General features: G+C 40.9%; 1 protein-coding gene across 1 annotated transcript in view; it reads left to right on the forward strand.

The window, feature by feature from the left end:
• Positions 1-23,581, forward strand: part of NECAB1 (N-terminal EF-hand calcium binding protein 1) — a 234,460-nt gene that overhangs the window by 195,033 nt on the left and 15,846 nt on the right. Inside the window, exons 9-11 of the mRNA XM_010968406.3 lie at positions 6,832-6,882; positions 14,559-14,671; positions 22,373-22,450. Of these exons, the coding sequence (XP_010966708.1) occupies positions 6,832-6,882; positions 14,559-14,671; positions 22,373-22,450 (242 nt within the window). The remainder of the gene's footprint in view (positions 1-6,831; positions 6,883-14,558; positions 14,672-22,372; positions 22,451-23,581) is intronic.

The raw sequence follows: 23,581 nt of genomic DNA on the forward strand, positions 1-23,581 counted from the left end.
CGTTTAAAGGGGTGTAATTAAGGATATCCTACTCATACAACTTGTAAGTTCTTCTTGTCTTAGATTAAAGAAGGTAGAACTGAAAAATGTGCCTGAGTTATTGTTAGGGAAAGAGCAATCAAAAGAGATCACTATTGTTACACTTTCTATATACAGAATACTTTTAAAGATTCAGTCCACATCTATATGCATTATATAAGTTTGTCTTCACAGAAGAGCTGATTTAAATGGGGATTGATTCAGCCATTCATTCATTCAACTAACATTTATTTAGTATCTACTTTATGCCGGGTACTATTCTGGCAGTGAGAATAAAGCAGTGATCAAAACAGGTAAGGTTCTTGGTCTCCGGAGAGATAGACAAAGCCCAAGTAAACACATTCATGAAATGAAGTAATTTCAGGTAGTGTAAGTGCTGTGAAGAAAAAGTAGGACAATATGATGAAGATGGAGGGTTGGATACTTAAAGTGGGTCATCTAAGCAGATAGCTTTAAGGATGTGATATCTGAGTTGAAGTTGGAAAGATGAGAAATAGCCAACTAGATGAAGACCTAGGGATAGAAAATTTTAGGCAGAGGAAACAGTAAAAATGAATTGCAGAGAAGTTAAATGACTTGCATAAAGTTCTATTGCAAGAGAGCATCCTAGCTAAAGCGACATAGCTCTGCTATTAACAGGTTTATGCTATTACAGACAGTCTGGATTTCTATAATTTTCAGTTTACTTTTTATCTATTTGAAGGAATTATTGTGCATAATTCTCACTTGTTTGCTAGTTTTGAGAAATCATTAACATACATCATTAAGTTTAAAGCATACAGAATGATGGTTTTATTTACATACAATGTGAAATAATTACAGTAGGTTCAGCTGACATCCATCTTCTCATACAGATATAGTAAAAAGGAAAGAAAGAAACAGAGAAGAGAAAAATGCTTATCCTCTTAGAATTTACTCTCTTAACAAATTTCCCACATACTATTAGCAGTGTCAACTATGGTCATCATGTTGTTACAGTACTGAGTTAATACTTATCTCATAACTGGAAATTTGTGCCTTTTGACCGTCTTCCTCCTATTTCCCCTCTCCTCACCCTCTGCCTCTGGTAACCACAAATCTGATCTCTTTTTCTATGAGTTTGGGAGTTTTGTTTTTAGTTTTATTTTTTTAGATTCCACATATAAATGAAATCATACAGTACAGTATTTGTCTTTCTCTGTCTTATTTCTCTTATTTCATTGTTAGTATATAGAAATGCTACTGATTTTTGTATGTTAATTTTGTATCTTGCAACTTTACTGAATTCACTGATGAGATCTAAAAGGTTTTTTGGCTTGTGTCTTTAGGATTTTCTATATATAAAATCAAGTCATCTGCAAATAGAGATTGTTTTACTTCTCCCTTTACAGTATAATGCCTTTTATTTCTCTTTCTTTTGCTCTAGGCGGGGCTTCTAGTGCTGTGTTGAACAGGAGCGGTGATAACAGACATCCTTGTCTTATTCCCGATCAAAATTTCACCACTGAGTATGACGTTAGCTATGGGCTTGTCATATGTGGCTCTTACTGTGTTGAGATATGTTCCTTTTATGCGTAATTTGTTAAGAGTTTTTATTATGAATGAATACTGAATTTTACCAAACCATTTTTCTGTGTCTATTGAGATGATCATATGATTCTTTTCTTTCATTCTATTAATGTGATTATCATATTGCTTCACTTGTGTATGTTGAAGCATCCTTGCATCCCAGGAATAAATCCCACTTGATCGTGATAAATGATCCTTTTAAAATGCTGCTGAATTTGGTTTGCTAGTGTTTTATTGAGAATTTTTGCATCTATGTTTATCAGGGGTGCTGACTTGTAACTTTCCTTACTAGTGGTGTCCTTTTCTGGTTTTAGTCTCAGAATAATGCTAGCCTCATAAAATGAGTTTGGGAGTGCTCTCTCCTCTTCTATTTTTGGAAGAGTTTGAGAAGGATTGGTGTTAATTCTTCTTTAATTGGTGTTAATTCTTCTTTAATTGGTGTTAATTCTTCTTTAAATGTTTAGTAAAATTCACCAGTGAAGCCATCTGGTCCTGGGCTTTTGTTTGTTGGGTGGTTTTTGATTATTGATTCTCCTTATTAGTAAATGGTCTATTCAGATTTTATATTTCTTCCTGATTCAGTCTTGGTAAGTTATATGCTTCTAAGAACGTCCCCATTTATTCTAGGTTATCCAGTTTGTTGGAGTATAGTTTCTCATAGTAGCCTATTATGATCCTTTGAATTCTGTAGCATCAGTAACAATGCCTTCTTTTTCATTTATAATTTTGTTGGTTTGGGTACATTCTCTTTTTTCCTTAGTCTAGCTAAGGGTTTGTCAATTTTGTTTATCTTTTCAAAGAACCAACTCTTATATCGGATAATATTTTCTCTTGTCTTTCTGTTCCCTATTTCAGTTATTTTTGTTCTAATCTTTATTATTTCTTTTCTTCTGCTAACCTTGGGCTCTGCTTGTTCTACTTTTTTCTAACTCCTGAAATCGTAGAGTCAGGTCATTTATTTGGGAACTTTCTTTCTTATTTCTTAAGTAGGTGTTTATTGCTGTGAATCTCCCTCTTAGAACTGCTTTTGCTGTATCCCACAAGTTCTGGTATGTTGTGTTTTCATTTTTGTTTGTCTCAAAATTCTCTTAAATTCCCTCTTGAATTTCCTCTTTGATCTATTGGTTGTTTAGTAGAGTGTTGTTTAACTTCCATGTGTACGTGAATTTTCCACTTTCCTCTTATTATTGATATCTAGTTTCACACCATTGTGGTCACAGGAGATAGTTGGTATATTTCAGTCTTCTTGAATTTGCTAAGACTTGATTCATGGCCTAACACTTGGTCTTCTCTAGAAGATGTTCCTTGTATACCTGAAAAGAATGTATATTCAGCTTTGGTCAGATAGGATGTTCTGTATATGACTGTTAGGATCATTTAGTCTGTAGTGTTGTTTCAGTATGCTGTTTCCTTACTGATTTTCTGTCCGGATGATCTATCCATTGTTAAGAGTAGGGTAATAAAGTCCCCAACTGGTATTGTATTACTGTTTATTTCTCCTTTTAGCTCTGTCAGTTTTTGGTTTATATATTTAGGTACTCCATTGTTGGTTGCATAAATATTTACAATTGTTATATCTTCTTGATGTATTGACCCTTTTATAATTATATAGTGACCTCATTTGTCTCTTTTTACCATTTTTAGTTTAAAGTCAATTTTGCCTAAGTATAGCTGCCTCTCCTTTTTTGTTGTTATTATTTGCTTGAAATGTTTCTTTCCATCCCTTTACTATCTGTATGTGTCTTTAAAGCTAAAATTAGTCTCGTAGGGGAGAGTATAGCTCAATGGTAGACTATGTGCCTAGTATGCATGAGGTCCTGGGTTCAATCCCCAGTGCCTCCACTAAAAAAATAAATAAATAAACCTAGTTACCACACACCCAAATAATATAAAATGAGTCTCCTATAGGCAGCATATTAGATACTGTTTTTTCATCCCAGCCATTCTCTGTCTTTTAATTGGAGAATTTATTTGCATTTCAAGTAATTATTTATAGACTTACTATTGCCATTTTGTTAATCGTTTTCTGGTTGTTTTGTGATCTGCTGTTCCTTGTGTCCCATCCTGCTGTCTTGTGTGTGTGCGTGTGTGTTGATGTCTTTGGGTATCAGTGTGCTTTGACTCCTTTATCATGTTCTGTTGAATACTTTCTGCAGGCTTTGTCCTTGTGGTTGCCATGAGGCTTACAAAATCTTATGGGGGTGCCCTTGTATGTAACTTCTCTTTTTCTTCTTACTGCCCGTACAATTCTTTCTTTGCCTTGGATTTTTGACAATTGAATTATAATGTGTCTGAGTGTAACCCAATTTAGGTTCAAACTACTTGAGGTCCTTTGGGCCTCATGGATCTGGATGTTCATATTTCTCCCAGGGTTCCGGAAGTTTTAACCATTATTGCTTTAAGCAGACTCTCTGTCTCTTTTTCTTTTCTCCTTCTGGAATTTCCACAATGGGAATAATGTTTCTTTCCAGTGTCTCCCAAATTCCCATCGGCTTTCTTCACTCTTTTTCATTCTTTTTCTTTTGGCTTCTCTGACTGGGTAATCTCGTGTCTTTTCTTTCAGTTCACCGATTCTTTTGCACGTTTGATTCTACTTTTGAAACTGTCGGATTTTTCAGTTCAGTTATTGTATTTTTCATCTCTAGGAGTTCGGCTTGGTTTTGTTTTTTGACGGTTGCTATTTCCTTGTCAAACTTCTCATTTTGTTCATACTTTGTTTCTCCAATTTTGCGTAGTTGCCTGTTTTCTTGCCGTTAAATAAACTCCCTTAGGAGGATTATATTGCCCTCTTTGTTTGCCACTTCATAGGTGTTCATTTGTTTTAGGGCCGGTTACTGGAGCTTTATTAGTTTCCTTTAGTGATGCTGTATTTACCTGGTTATTCATGATCCTGGATTCCTTGCAGTGCTGTCTGTGCTCTTGAGTAGTTGGGCTCTTCTTCCAGACTCTACAGTTTGGGTTTCTGGGCATCTCTGCCAGTAGTGTTTTGGGGCAGGTGGGGCCTGCTGTTGGCTTTATTTTGGGTCAAGGCAATTGTTTGAGCTCTAAGGACAGGGGTAGGGGTTGTGCCACTGGCTGAGAACTGTCGAGTAGAACTGTTGGCTTGGTTCCCCACCCAAGTGAGGCTGTAGGACGGGATCCATGGCTGCCTGGCCAGGCTTCCTAGATGGTAGGGACTGGGTACTGTATCCAGCAGTAAATGGGGCTGTGAGTTAGCTTCTATGCCCCGGCAGGGCAGCAGGATGGACTCGGGGCCTCAACAGCTCATTGTTTGGGGACCCAAGTTAGTCCAAGTGTGCACTGAAGTCCCTGGTCAGGTAAGGCCACCAGTTTTGCTCTGCGGGTCGGGGGAAGCCATGGGCTGTGCTACCTATTCAGGTGCCACCGTGCGCAGGGCTGTGCGTGAGCTACGCGGCTTCCTGTGTGCTCTGGTTAGTTCCCTGCTCGCACAGACTGAAGGCTGCATTCATCAAGAGCAGGGCTAGGAATTAGGTTCCTTGCTGCGGTGCAGCAGGACAAGAATCTCTAAAGCTGGTAAAGCTCTTTGTTGTTTTAACTCAAGCCAACCCACACCCCAAGTTCCCTGACCAAAAATGGCCACTGGCTTTGCTCTGCCAACTGTTGACTCCGCCTGCTTCTTGGCTCAAGTACCACCGGGCTGCACAGTTTCCCGGAGTTGTCACCAGCCGTTTTGGTCAGATGGAGCTGGAAGACTCGATCTGCAGTAGCTGGAGCTACGTCTCAGCTAGGCAGGAGGAGGGAGTTTCGCTCCAGGCTATTCTGTTTCTTAAATGGGCTCTCAGAGTGGCGGATTCCAGGAGTCACCTTCAGCTGCTAATTAATCCCCCTGCTTGCGCATAGCGTGGGAACATTCCACACCTGGTACAGGGTTTGCTTCAGGGTAATCAACTTTGCTCACTCACCTCTTGGCTTAAGTGCTGCTGGGGCCACACTGCTTCCAGGAGCTGCCGCCAGCCCTGCTGGTAAGATGGGCCTGGAAGACATTCCCCACAGTGAGTGGGGATGTGATTCAGCTCCTTGCCTGGGTGTGGGCAAACTGGGCCCTGGGGCAGACAAAACTCCTCCTTTGAGGATCTGAAACAGGCAGATATGCACCCTGCCAAGTTCCCTAGTTAGAGTGGGTCCCCAGCTTGGTTCTGCAGGTGAGCAAAGCTGCTGACTGGGATTACCACCTGGGCACTGTGGCATGAACTTGGTCTGCCAAGATCTGTGCGCTGGCTGTTGCCCCTTCTCTGCCACAGCCGGATTCCCCTGAGTGGTTGAGCCCCACCCAGGGCTTCTCTGCAGTCCTGTGACGCAGGATCAGAGTAGGGGCTTTCACAACGTGACCACACTGCTGGGCGGGGCTAGTTGTCCCCCTTGGGCTCTCTCTTCCCGCTGAAGGAACCAGAGGCTCAGGGAAGATCTGTCCAGGTGGTGCTGTGCTGGCTTTGGGGGAGGGCAGTGCTGTCAACATGCAGCCACTTCTGTTACCTTCTAATGGGACTGTCTTGGTCTCTGTGGTACAGAAGGGTGCTGCAGCATTGTTCCAGATTCTCTCAGGGGGATCTTGTTCTTACTGGTTGTTAGTTGTTCTTGTGAAGAGGAGCAAAGCCAGGAACAGCCTATGTCGCCATCTTGGTGACGTCACTCTCAAGGATGTATGTCCTTAGAATGAAGTGCTCAGGGGTTACATGCTTGGTTTCACTCAGGACATTAGCGTTAGACACTGGTCACTGCAGAAAACTCTAAGGTCTGTTTAGTAGTCCTTTATTTTTAACAAATACCAACAGTGTATTCATTTGCTTTTTATTTCACTTTTTAACAAAGCAAAATTAGCACCAGAGTGTGAATGTCTATCATGGTGTCTCAAGTATATGGCCACATTTACCATCAGCAAAAGAAGTCAGCCTAGTCATCTGAACTCTTTCTTTTTACTGTTTCTAGCCTTTCTGTCTCTGCTTTAACGAATCTTCTCTCCACTTTGTTCTCTTTTAATGCATCAGTAAAGCACACTCAAAGCAATAACAAATTGAGCACATCTGAAATGGCTCCTTACAATTGACACAATGAGTAAAAAAATTTTTATTGGAGTAGTTTACTTACAGAAATCAGAATTATTTCACCTCCTTTCAGATCACAAAGTTCTTTTGGTTCAGTGCTATCCCAAAAGTGCTTCTATTCAAATATGTTTTGTTCAGTTAACTAATTTCTGGTTCTCCCCATTTCTTCCGCTAACTGAAGGATCTCAAACTCGAACCTCTAGAAGAAGTTATTGAAGGCAATACTAAATCTGTAAGTATTTTTCTCGGTCAAAATTTAGAAATATGTACTTTGAAAACATGATTTAGTATCTTCAAAATTAGTACTATCTCAGTGAAAACGTGAAAAAACAGCATACGGGCATATTTCACTTTGCACGGCTAAGCAGTATTTTCTGAAGTGTGATTTGTGGAAAACAAATGCCTGCTTCACAGGGGTTTTGGGGAAGCAGCTCACATGTTACTTGTGCAAAATTAAATTTATACACATGTGTAAGTCAATGAGTTATTGAATAACTGAATGAATATGTCTGGCAGAAAAGGGCAACTTTTACATTGTATCATAAACTAGGCTGAGTAGGACACCTGAGCTGAAAGTTGGTCCCATTGAATATTGTATTTCCAGCATTTAGCCCAGGGCCAGGCACGTTGTATCTGCTCCAAAATCATTTTTCAAAGGAAAAAAAAATGATGTTTAGAGAGAAGTGAACATTTATGCATACAGGGAAGAGATGTCCATCCAGAGGGGTAACAACTGATGGAGACTAAGAGAAAATGGACAAAGTGATCCTAATAGGTACATTAAATGCAGCAAAAAGAAATTAATGAATAAATTAACTAATTGAAAAGCAACACATACCATGCCTTATTATTTTTCTTTATTGTGAGGCAAATATAACGCATTCTGCTTTGGGAAATCGGCTGTTTGCATTTACATTCAGTGGCAATTTGGATTTTAAAATCTTGGGTACCTACAGAATATCACTTTTTTCTTAATCCCTTAAATATATACAGTATGGATCTTGTAGGATCAGTCACATTTGCATGAAACAAGGATAGGAGACACCTTTCATCCCCATACCAGTCTTAGTCCACAGGCACTGCCTGTGTGACAGGAGGTGAGACTCACCTGCATGTCGCCTCCTGTTCATCTGTCCAAACTCATCAAAGGGAGCTTTCAGAGAGGGAGCTTTGGAGGTTTCCCAGAAAAGTTTAATAGTGACTTGTGATTAGAATCCTATAGATGACAGACAGATTCCCTAGATAAAAGCGGTATTTTCACTACATGTTCAGTCATTCAGAGAAAGGGATGTGGTCTGTCTGTGTTAATCCATCCGGAACCCAGAACTTCAAAGCGGCAGATTTGGGCGGGAAGGCGAGAGGAGAGGGGTGTTGAGCACAGGCAGCAGGAGCAGCAGGCCTGTGCACAGTCCCACGAGCACAGGGCTGCGACCTTGCGGTCTTGCACCTGGACTGCCTCTTAGGTTTGCATGGAGAGGAAACTGCACTGCGGTCAAGGCAAAGGAACAGACCTTTTCTAATGTTGGGAGAGACTATTGTCTGTTCTTCAGTAATTTTTTAATGTGAGACTGTTCTCTCTCGCTAGCTATGAAGGAGGAAAGTTTCTAAGGATTGTTTCTGAAAGGTGGCAGACTGCCCCATTCTCTGGTCCCTGACAGCAGAGACAGGCCAATGTCAATTTTAAAAGATCCCTCAGCCCACACAGCACTGCCAGCTCAGTAGTGCATGGAAGTACTTTAGGGAAGAAGGGCTGGGCAGAGTGGTTCGGTAATCAGTATTATTTAAAATCAGGAAAGACTATTCTTTATTCTTAACCTTACGTAAAAGGAAAAGAATCATGCTCTTTGGGAATACACACATAGTAGTAGTCTGAACTGGTTTGTTTTTTCAGAAATACCCGTAAGATATTTGTCATCAAAAGTTGTATTTTTCATTAGTGGTAGTATATTCATCACTATCAATTCCTATGAAACCTCTATGTTCAGAATGACAAAAACGGTTTTTCGTGTTACTTCACAGCTAGCCCTCACAGTTATGTTACCGTGAGTTCAGGGATTTTTCCTGGTGAAGGAAACCAGTTTTAGAATTCATTGACTGGACAGGTATTTTTCCTTTTCAAAATGCATGAGAACTTCAAAAAAAAAAAAAATCCCACACCAGAAAGCAAAGAATACATTTTTATTATATACTTGGTTTTTTAAAAGTTAAGCTCTACTGAGCCTTTGCTATGTGCAAGTGTGGTGTTAAACCCACACGTATGTGCTCACTTAATCCCCACAACAGCCGTATGAGGTGGTGCTGGTATCAGCCCCATTTTACAGATGAAGAAACTAAGGTGCAGCAAGGTTTAAACAGCACAGCTGAACCCCAGAAGTTTTGTGCCAGACCCACACTCCCCACCACACTGTAACACTCCAACTGCAGTGTTTGGTGCACTTCTGGGCACTAGAGTGGAGTTGCTTTTTGCTAGTGAGGTTATGAGCTAATGGATGATGGTTTCATGAGACTTCCTACCACTGGGGCAGAGCAGATTATCTGGTAGGCTTTTTTAAGCACACAGCAAAAGTTTGGGCCCTGCTAGCTGCCATACTCGTTTTCTGGGACACGGGCCATAATATAATGATGAGTATAGCATGTAATTTCTTCTTTTAAGTCCATTTTTTCCTCAGCCCAGAAGTAACATTTATTATCTATCATGGGCAAGATCTTTGCATACCATACTCTATTCCATTTGATCCTCCTCAAAGCTCTGTGATACAAGCCCCACTGCTCCAGTTTTATGTAGCAGAAGACTTGAGAAAGGTTAAGTAACTTATTCAGGGCCACATAGCTCGTAAACGTGATGCGAGTTCTTTCACATTTATACCTCTTGTGCTTAAAGGAGAGAGAAAAAAGAGAAGAGGGCAAGATGATGGAGATGGATTAAAGGGCACCCAACAGTGCTCTAGAGTTTCCAGGGCTACCTGAAATCCTTTTCTGGATGGATCGTGTATAAATAAAACTTATCAAAGGAATCTTAAGAGTAGTCAGTGGCTAAAAGCAGAAGCATCCTGCACTTGTTCGTTCCCCAAATAACTTGCTCACCAACTGTGTGCTGGGCCCTGAGGGAGGGTGTAGAGTTAAACTGGTGACTAGTACAGACCAGAAGACAGACCGAAAGGAAATACAGGCAGTTAAATAAGGCTCTACGATAAACTATAATGAGGATTATTGCAGGAAGGTAAAGATCTGCATGGCAAGAGAACACGGCCTAATCTCCGAGGCCAGAAAATGCTGCTAGAATGACATATTATTCAAGGTTAAATTTTTTTAAAGTAAGTATATAAATAGGTATGTAAATAATACTTACACATCTCGTGTAACATTGAACTGTTCTCACTTTGCACTGAAAGAATAGCAGCTGCTCCATAGGAATGTTAAAATACTCCAAACGATTTGTACCAAGCCTGCCACACAGATAGCAACCTTAGAAGTTTACTATTTTATTCTTGCTATAATAAAACAGGGAATAAACGCACATGAGGAATAAACCTACATCTAAAGTCCAAGACCTTGGCTTTATGACTCATTGAAAATTTGGGGATAATTTATTATCTTCCAGCTGTCAAGTACTAAGCAGCAGGTATGAATCACTGAAAGATTACTATGATTTTTGAGGGGAGTTTCTTCAGCCAGATGAACACACGTCCTGGATCTGGACAGGTGTATTGATCCACCCAGATCCTTTATGCCTGGTGTAGTCGTGTGCTGTTCGTGGTATTTCTTCTCAAATGACTTATCAGGGGAAAAAAATGATCATTTTCCAGATATTTTCTACATGCAAAAGGAGTTTTTATTTAAAAAGTCAGTATCTTTTTTTTAATTGAGTTGTAGTTATTTTACAATATTGTGTCAAATTTCAGTGTAGAGCACAAGTTTTCAGTTATACACGAACATACATACATTCATTGTCACATTCTTTTTCACTGTGCGCTACCGCAAGTCAACATAATTTTAAACCAAGTTTGATCACATTCTGGTTCTTTTCAAAGACCCTAATCTTTCTCGAGCACATTACTGTTGCCTACATAACACTAGAAGCACTTATCATACAATAGAAGTTTACAAATCTGTTTTTTTGTTTTTTTGGTTTTTTTTTGCTTCTCCATCCTCATCAAAACTGTGAGTAATGTTTTGTGAGTAAATCGGTTCTGCTCTGCACTTCAATGTGTTTGGAGGCTATTGCCAACTAATATGTCAGAGACTTTCAAAACACAGTCTTGCTTTGCAATAGCTGTTAAGAGATTCAGCAGAGCACACAACGTTCTGATGTTTCTGAGGAAGGCTTGAACACAACTGTAAATGTAGTAATAGAGCCAGAATAACACAAAACAAATTATTTGTGTTCAGAACATCTCTTTGTGTCCAGTTTTTTCCTTAAAATAAAAATACCCAAGAAATCAGAAGCACATGCAACTATAACCTAATATCATGGCAAACACTATTCAGTAAACCTAGATTAACCTTTCGTAATTAGATAGCACTTTTCAGCCCCCAAGATGCCAAATATTCCACCATAATTCCATTGTAACAACATCTCTACAAGGTAAATTATAAAGACAACACTAATCCCTTCTAAAGCAGAGAAACAAAAATACAGCCTGAAAGAGAGTTCTGGGCTGGTTGTTTACACCACAGGATCTCAGATTTCAGTAAGGATTCCAGGCTGTATATTTTAAACAAGAAACATGTAGAAATATCATGAAGACATTAGAACTCCTTCTCCACCTCTCCCATACTCCGCATCCCACAACTTGGCCTGGCCAGCATAGCAAAATTTAGGGTTTTCTTTGGACCTCAGAAAGTCTACCTTAAATTACCCAAGATTCAAAAAAGCTCACTTGTCACGATAGTCATAAAATGTAGGGAGATTGTCTGGGGCTCTTCATAAATTGATTTCTTTGTACAAATGTCTGAGGAAAAGAGAGAAAGACCTGTCTTGTCTGAGTTGCAAAGTAAATTTAATTTTTCCAATCATATTCACATCCATGTATATGAGTGAATGAATCTATATAGGAGACCACCCAAACTGAGTGGGTTGAATCTCAATTCACAAGTAGGCAGTTCAGGGTGAGATCACTGTGGTGGTTCTCACGGTCTCAGCCGTCCCCCTTTGAGCACCTGTAATCAGCCGTATGCCAGTTTCACTGTTCTTGGCTGGGCTTTCTCACATGGCCAGGGCCTCAGACAGGATGCTTCCACTGACTCTGCTTTGCTTGTGGGACCTTAATCCTCCAGCATGGGGTTTGGCAAAAATACAGCCCACTGCCTGTTTTGTATATATAAAGTTTATTGGACTAGAGCCACACCCATTTATTTACTTACTGTCTGTGGCTGCTCTCACAATAAAACAGAAGAGTTGAGTAGGAACCACGTAGCCTTCAAAGCCTAAAATCATTGTGATCTGGCCCTTCACATAAAAAAATGTTTGCTGACCCCATGACAGTCTGAGGGATCCAGGAGAGAGAGTGGAAACTCAAAAGGCCTCTTGGGGCCTAAACCTGAAACCACCATAGTGTCATTCTGTTGGCCAAAGCAAGTTAGAAGGCCAGCCCAGATCCAAGGGAAGGGGAAGCAGAATCTTTGTCTTGATGCATAACTGAGAAGTCACATTTCAAAGGGCATGGGTTCAGGAAGCGGTGAAGGATTCTGGTCATGTTTACAACCTACCTCACTGGGTCACATGAGAACTGTCTTCAGACTGAAATAGTCATGGTGGAGCAGGCGGGTATATGTATATGTCTCATTAGGAAAGCTCGTGAGCATTGTGGGAGTCACTGTTTATCACAAACACCCGATCAAGATGTCCCTGCAGATTTTTGTCAAAGGGACATGTCTGCTATTATTTTGGTAGAGATTAACTCTTAGTTACTGACATTACTGAAATTAAAACCAGGTCCTGGGAGCGTCAGATAGAGGGGACTGTTCATTACACAACCTTGGGAGGTGGCTGTAGACTTTGATCCTTGATCCTGAAGGGAAGCAAAGCCAAATTAAAATTACTGAGCTCATTTAGGGGCCTAGGCTATGGAAACAAATAGATCCAGGATGTGGACTGATTCCAATGCAATAAAAGTTTCCCAAGTAGACAGTCCGCACAATGATTCAGGGACACGGGCTTCTCCCATCTGTGGCTCTGCCATTCCTGAGGCAGGTCTTCATCCTACTAACAGGAAAGGGAAAGAGAGATGTGGGAGGGGTCTCAAAGTCTTCTTGCAAGTCTTGGCTCAAAAGTGGTACACAGCACTTCTGCTCACATGCTACCAGTGAGAGCTCGTCAGTGGGCTGCGTCTGCCTACAAGGGTTGACAGGGTATGCAGTCTAACTGTGCACCTAGAGAGAAGAAAGAAACGGATTTTTGATGAGCAGCTTTTAGTCTCTGCCACAGGCTACCTTCTGATCATCCTTTTTTTTTTTTTGCATTCTTTTTTCATTTTTCATGTGTATCTTTTTTCCCACATACATAGAATACACTCCCTTCACAAGGGAGACAGCCCAAGCTCTCCTCCAGTGACTGCTGCTAGCTCAATTTCCAGGGCCCCTGGATGATGTCTGGTCTTCTCTGCAAGGTCAGGATGCAGCCCCTTGAGGTCAGACTCTTCCTGCTGCACCCACACAAATAAAATATACAGTGATAAAACTCGGTCAGGATAAATGCCATAAACACTGCCGGTCAGAAAGCAGATGAATAGGAAATACACAGCGTTCACTGGTTAGTTTCAACAATGAATTCATGCTGGGAAAGTAAGTAGTTGTCAATGAAGGACGTTCCATTATTAAACACTGGGTCTCCATGCTGGGAGGAACTCTGTTGTCCGTTCTTTTTCTTTTAAGAGTTTTTTCTTGGTCTGTCATCCTCCATGACCACACCTGAAAGGGCCCACTGGGAATAGCACCCTTCCTGGGGTTATGCAGTGTTCACAGCCCACTGCCTGCTCATGTGAGTTGGGGGCCCAGGTATTAATTTAAGGCTTAAACAGTCAAAGGATTTTAAGACTAGGATCAAGATTTATTTGGCAATACAGTTGGTCAGAATTTTAGTAGAATTCTGACCAGTTTACAAACAGTAAGTTTAATGGGTCATATCTAAAATTACTCCTTAAACGTAGTTTTCAGGACTTGATTTTCTTTACTAAAACCTAGGAGGGTAAGAATTCTATCTTAATGCATCACTGTATCTTAGAATCCAGCACTTAGTAATTAGCTGTGGGAACATTTGTCGGCATCCAACCCAACGTGATCCATTAAACACAGGCTCCATCTAATGCCATTAGATTTTGAGTGGGACTTAACTGTAGGTGGTTAATACTTGAGAACCCTGCAGTGGTTAATGTACCTTTGGAAATGCATCAATGAACACATCATTTAAAAAATTTGTTTGTTTGTAGTGATATTTATAATATGTCTACTATTACAAAATCTCCAAGGAGAAGGTGGAGCTGTGCTCTGTGTACAGTAGGACTTCTTAAAATTTGGTAAGTGACTCTAGGCCAGTGAGTCCCAACCTTGGCTGCACATTAGAGTCATTTGGAGACGTTTTTATAAGTATGAGGGCCTGGACCCACTCTCAGAGATTCTGCTATAAATGCAATTGAAAAGCCCCGTGATTCTGAAGGAGAACCACGGCTTTTACAAGGGACACGTCGTCGTGAAGGACACTTTCTTTAGCATTTGTATTAGAGGCAAGAAAACACCCTGCCTATACTACAGCTTTTATTCAGTGTTACTACTTGGACTAGTCATGCCTTCTGGTCGTATTTTGGATGAGAATTGTTGGATTTGCGCGGAGGGATGGGATGCGCAGCAGGGGCTCGGCTTGGGGAGGCCCCCCGACAGCCAGCGCAGTAACCCCCGCCCCTTGCTCTGCAGCACATCATGCTGGTGCAGCGTCAGATGTCTGTGATAGAAGAGGACTTGGAAGAGTTCCAGCTTGCTCTGAAACACTACGTGGAGAGCGCTTCCTCCCAGAGCGGATGCTTGCGGTAAGTGCGCCTGCGCCTTAGGTGAGGGCGGTGCGGGTCCTTCCAGCCTCTGGGTGACGATGCACTCTGCAGAGTTCACCAGGCTGTGTTCTCTTATACTTGGGCTCTGTGTGGATGTGCGCATCAGGGGCTCCGAGGGAAGTGAAATGGAGAGAACGAGTTGAGAAGAGGAGTTTCAAATCGACTGTAATCCCCTCTTTTACACGCAGGCAGGCTCACACTCTGGTTTAAAATCATCTGTGGCATATGAGGGCCCAACTCCAGTGCGTTAGCTCTGATTGCTCCCTTGGGAGCATGCGCTGTGGCCTAATAACCACCGTCTCAGCCATTCCTTATGAAGTGGCACCATCTCTGAAGTCTTGATTGCAGGACTTTGTCATTAAAACAATTTTTATTTTTCTGTGGCCACCCCAGCACAGGCTTCTATTATCTCAGGCTGCTAAAATATACTAACTCTTCCTCATCTCCAGGTGGTCCAATAAACAAGCATTAGAATGATAATTTTTCAGAAACGATTATCTTGGAATTCTCTTAATCAGAAAATTGCAGTAACTATGTAATGAGTATCTTATCAAATGCTAGATGTTTATCCTGACCCTACAGTTGTGTCACCAAGAGACCTCCGAAATCCACAGCATCGCTACCATTTTTTCTCCCTCACCTGAGTCCTCGGCCTCAGCCGTGCCCAGCTGCATGTTGCCTTTCCAGCATAATCTATTAATTCTTACCCCTGTGCCTTAGATCTGGCCACGCTCCTTCCCAGAAGTGTGTATCCAGTTGCAGGCCTCTCCCAGCTCATGCTGTACCTCAAGGCCAAAGCCAAAAGTCACGTGCTCCTGGAAAACTGCCACAACCCATTCTACCCCCACCTTGAGAGCTTGTTAAATTGCATATCATAATGCTCTTAGAATGTTGCTCTGGGAAAACTTTTTAGCACACCTGTGCACACGTGTGGGTGCACCCAGAAGCACGTACTTTTTGTCCCTGAGTGCTTTGGTGTTCCTCCCAGTACTTACTACTTGTATTTTATCCACACTCTGGGAAGAATAGTTCCCCAGGTAAGACGTCTGGCTCTGGAATTAAACATGGGATCATACATATATAAACAGCTCATATGACTTAATAAGAAAAAAACAAACAACCCAATCCAAAAATGGGCAGAAGACCTAAACAAGCAATTCTCCAAGGAAGACATACAAATAGCCAATAGGCACATGAAAACATGCTCGATATCACTAATTATCAGAGAAATGCAAATCAAAACTACAATGAGGTATCACCTCACACCAGTCAGAATGGCCATCATTCAAAAGTCCACAAATGATAAATGCTGGAGAGGCTGTGGAGAAAAGGGAACCCTCCTACACTATTGGTGGGAATGCAGTTTGGTGCAGCCACTGTGGAAAACAGGATGGAGATTCCTCAAAAGCTAAAAAGTAGACTTACCATATGACCCAGATTCACTCCTGGGCTTATATCGAGAAGAAACCCTACTTCAAAATGACTCCTGCACCCTGATGTTCATAGGAGCACTATTTACAATAGCCAAGACATGGAAACAGCCTAAATGCCCATCAACAGATGACTGGATAAAGAAGTTGTGGTATATTTATATAATGGAATACTACTCAGCCATAAAAATGACAACATAATGCCATTTGCAGCAACATGGATATCCCTGGAGAATGTCACTTTAAGTGAAGTAAGCCAGAAAGGGAAAGAAAAATACCATATGATATCACTCATATGTGGAATCTTAAAAAAATAAAAGACAAATGAACTTATATATAAAATAGAAACAGACTCACAGACATAGAATACAGACTTGTGGTTGCCAGGGGAGAGAGGGGTGGGAAGGGATAAACTGGAAGTTCAAGATTTGCAGATACTGACAGGTATATATAAAATAAACAAGTTTATACTGTATAACAGAGAAACATATTTAATATCTTGAAGTAGCTCATGGTGGAAAAGAATATGAAAATGAATATATATATATATTCATGTATGACTGAAGTGTTGTGCTGTACACCAGAAATTGACACAACATGTAAACTGACTGTAACTCAATTAAAAAAAAATGGGGTCATACTAACTTTGTGGTTTGGGGAAAGATCCTTACTGGCTCTAAGCCTCAGTTTCTTCATAAAGTGGTTGTGAGGGTCAACTGGGTGCTCAGCAGAGTGCCTCCCATCCGTGCAGGGCCAGGGAGCGTGAGCTGGGGTTACCACTGCGCTCACTGCTGCTCCCTCATTGTCTGGCTGGCTGACGCCTTTCTGGAGCAGAAGAGGGCTTGCTCGGCGCCATGAAGGTCATCCAGCTCACCATCTTCCCAGGAGCACCTTTGTAACTGGGACTAGTTTTTGTTGTTGCAACTATACTTACAATCGGCTCAGAAGGGCACAAATCAAAACCCCATTTTAGTCCTTTCATTTCAGTGATTTAAAAGTGATCTGCCAAAGTGAGAGTATATGTAGTTTTAAAAAGCCTACTCATTTAAAAATAAAATGGAGTTTTGGGGAAATGCAAGAAAAGAACGTCTATCTACACACGGTCCACAGTGGAAACTGCGGAAAGTAGAGCTCAGTAAACTCTTTTTTGGTTAGTGAAGCTAGAAAGAAAATAAAGTCCGGTTTGGTGCATCAGTTTCCAGGGACACAGTAGATATTTTACACTTACAAAAATGATACAAGGTTTGATTACTTTTTTAAGGTTCAGAAATACTGCTTTAATGTGTGTTTGGGAAAATGACCTAAAGCGTCGAAGAGTGCCCCAGGGTGAGGGAAACAGGCTGTGGGAAAGAGAGGAGGTAGGTGTGTGTTGCCTGCTGCAAAGTCTGTTCTCCCAGTGAGCATGAAAAATTGCTCCCTCAGCCTCAGCAGTGAAGTAGAGGGAAGGAGAGCATCCTTTTCCTGTTAAGATAAATCGAGACTCTAAGACTCTCCTTTTCCTTTTGCAAGACTGGTTTGTTTCTTAACAGCTCTCCACTCACTTCTTATTGCTGATCTTCTCAGCTTTCTTTCACTGAAATTATCAAAAAGTAGACTTTATCAGATGAAATAAGCATCAGAGAATCACCACACACAAATGGAAAACTGTGGAATACATGTCACGCCGGTGTGTCTGTCTAAATTCAGTTGTACTAGTTAGTCAAATACAATTTTCTATCTGCGTTAATTCATGAACCCTAAAATGGGCCACTCCTGCCCTCCGTCAGGCTCTAATGCACTCAGCCTGATTGCCAGAGGCTTGGCTGATAAAACAAAGGTCTGTGAATTACCAGAGTTTTGCAGTTTCTCCTTCTCCCACAGTGTTTGGCTCAGCCTCACCATCGAGAGGAAATGCTGCCATAAAATAAAGTAGAAATTGAGGATTTATGAGATTAGGCATTCTGTATTCATTTTCTCGTTTAGTCTTCACTGCAGTCGCCTGAGATGTGTATTCCATCTAGCTCAGGGGGAAATAGGCTCAGACGGGTTAAACAACTTGCCCGAGTTTGTCTGACTCCAGAACCCACAATTAATCTTTCTTGCCCATATTCGGTCACCCTTGAATCAGAGTTCCCTGGGCTTTCTGTGGTTACCCAGGTGAAGAATAGACAAGATCCCAAGATCCTTTCTGTTCCAATGACAAGATCTTACTTTCTTAAATTCAAGCCACTGAATTAGTGAGGCTTGTGCCCTCCAGGTATTTGACTAGGAGACTCAGGGGTTTGGGGGGCTGACGGGGCTTTTGTCAGTCAGTCGGCTGAATTTTGAAATGAGATGTTAGTGAAAAACCCAAACAGAGCAATTGTGTGACGCATGTGCAACACACATGCACACATTGTTTGATTACCCTTTTTGCACATTTTGTAGTCATGAAGGCTTATTAATCCCTGCATTTGGCATGGGAAGATGCCTACTGAGTATATGTGATGTACACAGTGTATTCTCAGAACATGCTTGACTCCAGACAAGATGAGAATAGTTTCTTCTTCTAAGGATCTTAGAATCCGGTTGGGAAAGCCGGATACTCATTCATGAGCAATTACAGCCATGTTCTCGGCCCAAAAGTTCTCAGCTGTTAAGTAGAATAAAATGCTTTCTGAATCACTCTCAGCTACCAAACTCTAGAATTTGTACTTGTTCTAACCTCCATGTCCAGGGCCTACAGAACATGAATGTGGAATCACATTGTAAGAATCAACCCTGGGAGTTGTACGTTGGCCAAAGAAATGCTCGTAAGAACTAACGGTACCCTGTGGCACACTGAACCATTAATTTATCAGCATTTTTATATGGATTAAACAAATGAGTGGCTGGAGCTTGGTGGAGAAGTGTGGGGACTATCCCTTCTGCTGTGCCTTTTACGCCGGGGTTTAGGCTCTGTGAGCTAAGGCAGGACGCGTGGGGAACAGAGGAAGCCAAGAGGAAGAGGGGGTCCTTTCCCTTATAAGCCAAGTGGCTTTAGGTAAGATCTTCAACCCCAGCTGTTCGGGAACCACATCCTTGTCCCCTGGAAGCTGTTTCACTGACACTTCCTGGCTCCTGGGAATGCTGAAGGTCTACTGGAGCTCAGGGATGAAGCTTTTAGCGACTGTATCCCGGGACGGCTCAGCCAAAGAAGTCCTGAGACGTCTTGCTTTAGCCATGAGTTCTGAGTGCTGCAGGAAGTGTGAATACACTGAGGAGGAAGACCGAGGGCGTTTAAGGTTCATAGAGTCACACAGCGACAGCCCAGAGGTGGGTCATGTAATTCTAAGTTTGTAAATAATTGAAGGCCAATCATTCAAGTCCTAAGCCTTTTTAACGGAAATACTAGTGACTGAAATTTCTAAAAATTTCGTCACCTTTTCTCACTGTCTCAGGGTAATCATTGCATATGTATTATTATCTGTAGTGCACAGTCTCAAATAGCAATGTCTTTAAACGTCACTGCTGTGTATTGGTCAGGTTTGCCCTTAATTGAAAGCACCCAGGCTGGAGAGCAATTCCGGTTAGCATTTTCACTCGCAGCCCTGAGTCAAAATCTGCACTGTTCTTTCTTTCACCTCTGCCACTTGGCTCTTGACCAGGCGGCCTACAGTCAGGGAGGAGCAGAAGGGGGCACCCCCAGCAAGCCGTCCTCTCACATCTGAGCCTAAGGATGCAAAGGTTCCCAGAGGTCCTTGCTTCTCAGCACACTTCCCTTGGCATTTCATTGGCCCAGCTCAAGTCACATGGCCATTCCCAGCACCAGGGAGGGTTAGGAAACAGACATCCAGCAGAGAGGGGGTTGTGAGGACTGTCTCAGCCCAGTGCTGGTTGGTACATAGGGTATATGGCAAACTGAACAATGGCGGGGTTCAGTGAGAAAGAGGGAGGCAACAGCTGCATAGTTGGGGAGGCAACAGACAGTATCTGCCATATGACCCCCAGAGGAAATAAAATGACTTACTCCATGGGAAATGCTTAGACCAGGGCCTGGAACAGAGCGATTCATCTTAGCAGCCATCACCATTGTTATTAGGATGTAAATGAATGTAATAATGGTTATCATCATTACTATCGGCTTGCTGCTTCTCTTTGTTTTCAAAGATATGTCTTTTTCCCGCAGTTTCTTTCTCCTTCTGCTCCTTTTATTTCTGTCATGCTTCTCCACTTGGACACCATTAAGGCTTAGCTTTCATAACTACTTACCCAATGGAAGTGCTGCTTTCTTTTTTGCTATTAAGTCAACAGTTAAACACACACACAATACCAAGTATTGGGCAAAGCATCCTACGTGTAACATCTTAGTTAATCCTCCTACTACTATTATTATCGCCATTTTTATAGGTGAGGAAAAAGGTTAGGCAGAGGGTCCAAGGTGACAAAGCTCTAATGCGTGGTAGATGAAGGCAGGTCTGTGTAGCCATACCAAACCACCACCTTATCACTGTGATAGCTTCCTCGGTCCTTCAGAACTTGAGCATCAGGCTAAACTTTTGTGAATTTCTTGTGGCTAGTCTGGAAAAGGAAGGTTGAGATAGCAGGATAAGAGATTTTTTTTAATGTAATAAGTAATACAAATGAATTAGTTTGTAGGAGGCAGTTCATAAAGAGCTGGAAATGCTAGGCTGAGTGTTTTAAACTTTATTCTAAAAAAAAATAGTCATGGGCTGAAATTTGTCCATTACATTGTCAGATTGCACTTAAGAGATTACAGACCCTTTAAGACTGTGATGAGGACTGCAGACTCCCTTCCCAGGAAAAGGTACCTATGCACACTGACTTGCTGCTCGTTTCTGGGATTTCAAGGAACACTCCCCACCCTGCCCCCCCCCCACCCCCGGGCAAAGCCCATCTATGAACTCCTGGGATTAGAAATTTTCTGATTTCACTTTATATTAAATTCCTTTGATTATGGTATAAACCATTCCCCCAGAAAATCTGAAATTGGCTAGTAATAGTATTTGCTCCATCACACCTTAATTGACCTAAGCTTGATGAAAAACACCAAACTCTTCACAGGCAAAGAGCTAAAAAAAAAATAAGTATTAACACTTCTGTGTAGTTACCACCACCTGCTGGTCACACTTAGGTAAACCCTAAATCTGCACTGAACTTGGCTGTTTCACTGGTATGTTCTTTGCTCTCTATTAAATCAATACCCGTATTGTTTTTCTAACTTTCCACTTTGATCTGTAATCTAAATATATTGTGAAACATTAGGTGAACAAACCGGACTTGTGGAATTAATTTTTTAAAGGCATCTTTATATTTGTCTCTTACTCTTCCCTTAAGTGTATGAGTCCATCCACTCTTCCTTTCTTTTGACCTTGATTTGGAGCTTCGTCATCTCTCACCGAAGCTAATTTCACTACCTTTCCAGCTTTTCTTCCTGTTTGTATAACTGTTCTCCATTGGCTACTGACACTGCCATCGGAGGGCTCTTTTAAAATCCAGCTTTAATCATGAGATGCTCCCTGCTTTAAACACCCTTAGTATCCCATCATTGCTATGGGATTAAATCCAGTCTTCAATTCAACTTGTCTTTTCAACCACCCACCCTCTCTTCACTCCTCCAAAACATAGCCACTGTCAGGCTAGTCTAAAAGGCTGGAAGGAAAAAATTCGTCTTTCCCTAAATTGGAAAAGCAATTTAAAAAAAAAAACTGTGGCCAGAATATGGACTCAGACTTGATCTGGACACAGAGAGAGTTGAGAGGTATGAGTGTTAAAAGAGAAAGAAGGACCAACGTCGGGCACTGGCAAACCAGGAGTTAGATGTTCAGCAGCCGTGTGGTCCAGGTGACTCGAACAGCTTGCAGCAGGACCCCAAACAAAAGCTGTCAATCCAGAGGTAGAGGGTAAGGGCAAGAATTTCTCAAGACCCTTGGAGGTTGATGGGACTGATCCAAAGAGCTACGTTTGAGGGCAAAGAAGGTGGAATGCACTCACATTTCTCTGAACTCCGGCAAAAACAGAACTCAACACATCTTGAATGAAAGGATATATGAATGAATTTTTTAAAAGTTATTTTTGTGATATTTATAATACTGATACAATCTTTATGATGCCAAACCAGACATACTAATCAATTCTTGACAAAACGTTGGTTTTCATGTGGGAACCATATGTTTTTCCTATACTAATGAAGAAGATTATTTCAAACCACAATAGAGATGATTAGAAATATTCATTTACTTCTTGTATTTCATTTCCCATGGTTAATTTTGCCTTTTGTTTTCCATTTCAGTATTTCTATACAGAAGCTTTCAAATGAATCTCGCTACATGATTTATGAGTTCTGGGAGAATAGTAGTGTGTGGAATAGGTAAGTTATGAACAGCTTTTTGTTCTTTTTCTTTTAGCCAGGGAGGTAGCAATATACATGATATAATTTTAGGACGTGTAGAAAAAACTCCATTCCGTTTATCTCACCTTAAACACTGTCCCATTTGGTCATTTTCTTAACTCCCACTCTTCATGGATTAGAAACCACTTTCCTTCTGAAGCACAAACACTTTTGATAATGATCCCACTCTAAGTGTTACCATATGGTTTCAGGCAAACAGATTTAGATACAGATCACAAGTGTCCAAAGTGTACAGGGCTGGGAGACAAAGGATGCAGAAAAGGAAGGATGGAAAAATTTTTACTTCCTAATTTTTCATAAGCTCTGTGGTTTTTATTTTACAATAACACTATATATAATGGTTAAGATCATCACTGCTTAGCAGCTTTTTGAAATGTCTTTACTGCCAATAAAAGGGAAACGACATTGTTTGGAAAAGATTAAAAAAAATCAATTTCTCTTGTCATCACTCTACTTTGAACATATATATATATATATATATATATATATATATATTTGTCAGTTGTTCCTCGATAAAATTTTAAAAAATCAACTTCTTTGAAATTAAAATAATCACTAGTAACAAATATATAAGTAGAAAAATAGGATGAAGGAAATATTTGCTATTCTGAGATTCTATGAATAGTTCTAGTTGGCTTTAAATGGCACAGAGATCATAGATCTCCAATAAGTCCAAATTCTGGGTGTTAAATTATGGTAATGGAACTAATACCTGGTAACTTAGTTGACACATATTTCACCTTAAAAGTTTTATTTCTGTGGCTATTTTAAGTGCTTTTGATATAATGCATAATGACAGCAACAGAATTTCAGGCACAAAAGGGATCTTTAAAGGAAATTTACTTTGTCCTTCCAGGCCTGTATTTTAGATGATTTTTTTTCTTTTTATTCTCTAGTGATGGAAAATCTAGAGTTCCTCTTCTTAGCTGTCCTATTCTTCAAACATCCTGACAGCCAGGATATTCTTCTGTTTAAACTTTTTCTGCAATTGTAATTATCTCCTTTTGTTTTTATCTTCTGTAGAGAATTAATGCTCTCCTATTTAAAAAAACTTCATAAAAAAATTTATGATGACAGTTGTTAAATTAC

The sequence above is a fragment of the Camelus bactrianus genome, chromosome 25 (genome assembly GCF_048773025.1).
Source record: "Camelus bactrianus isolate YW-2024 breed Bactrian camel chromosome 25, ASM4877302v1, whole genome shotgun sequence".
Taxonomy (NCBI): Eukaryota; Metazoa; Chordata; class Mammalia; order Artiodactyla; family Camelidae; genus Camelus; species Camelus bactrianus.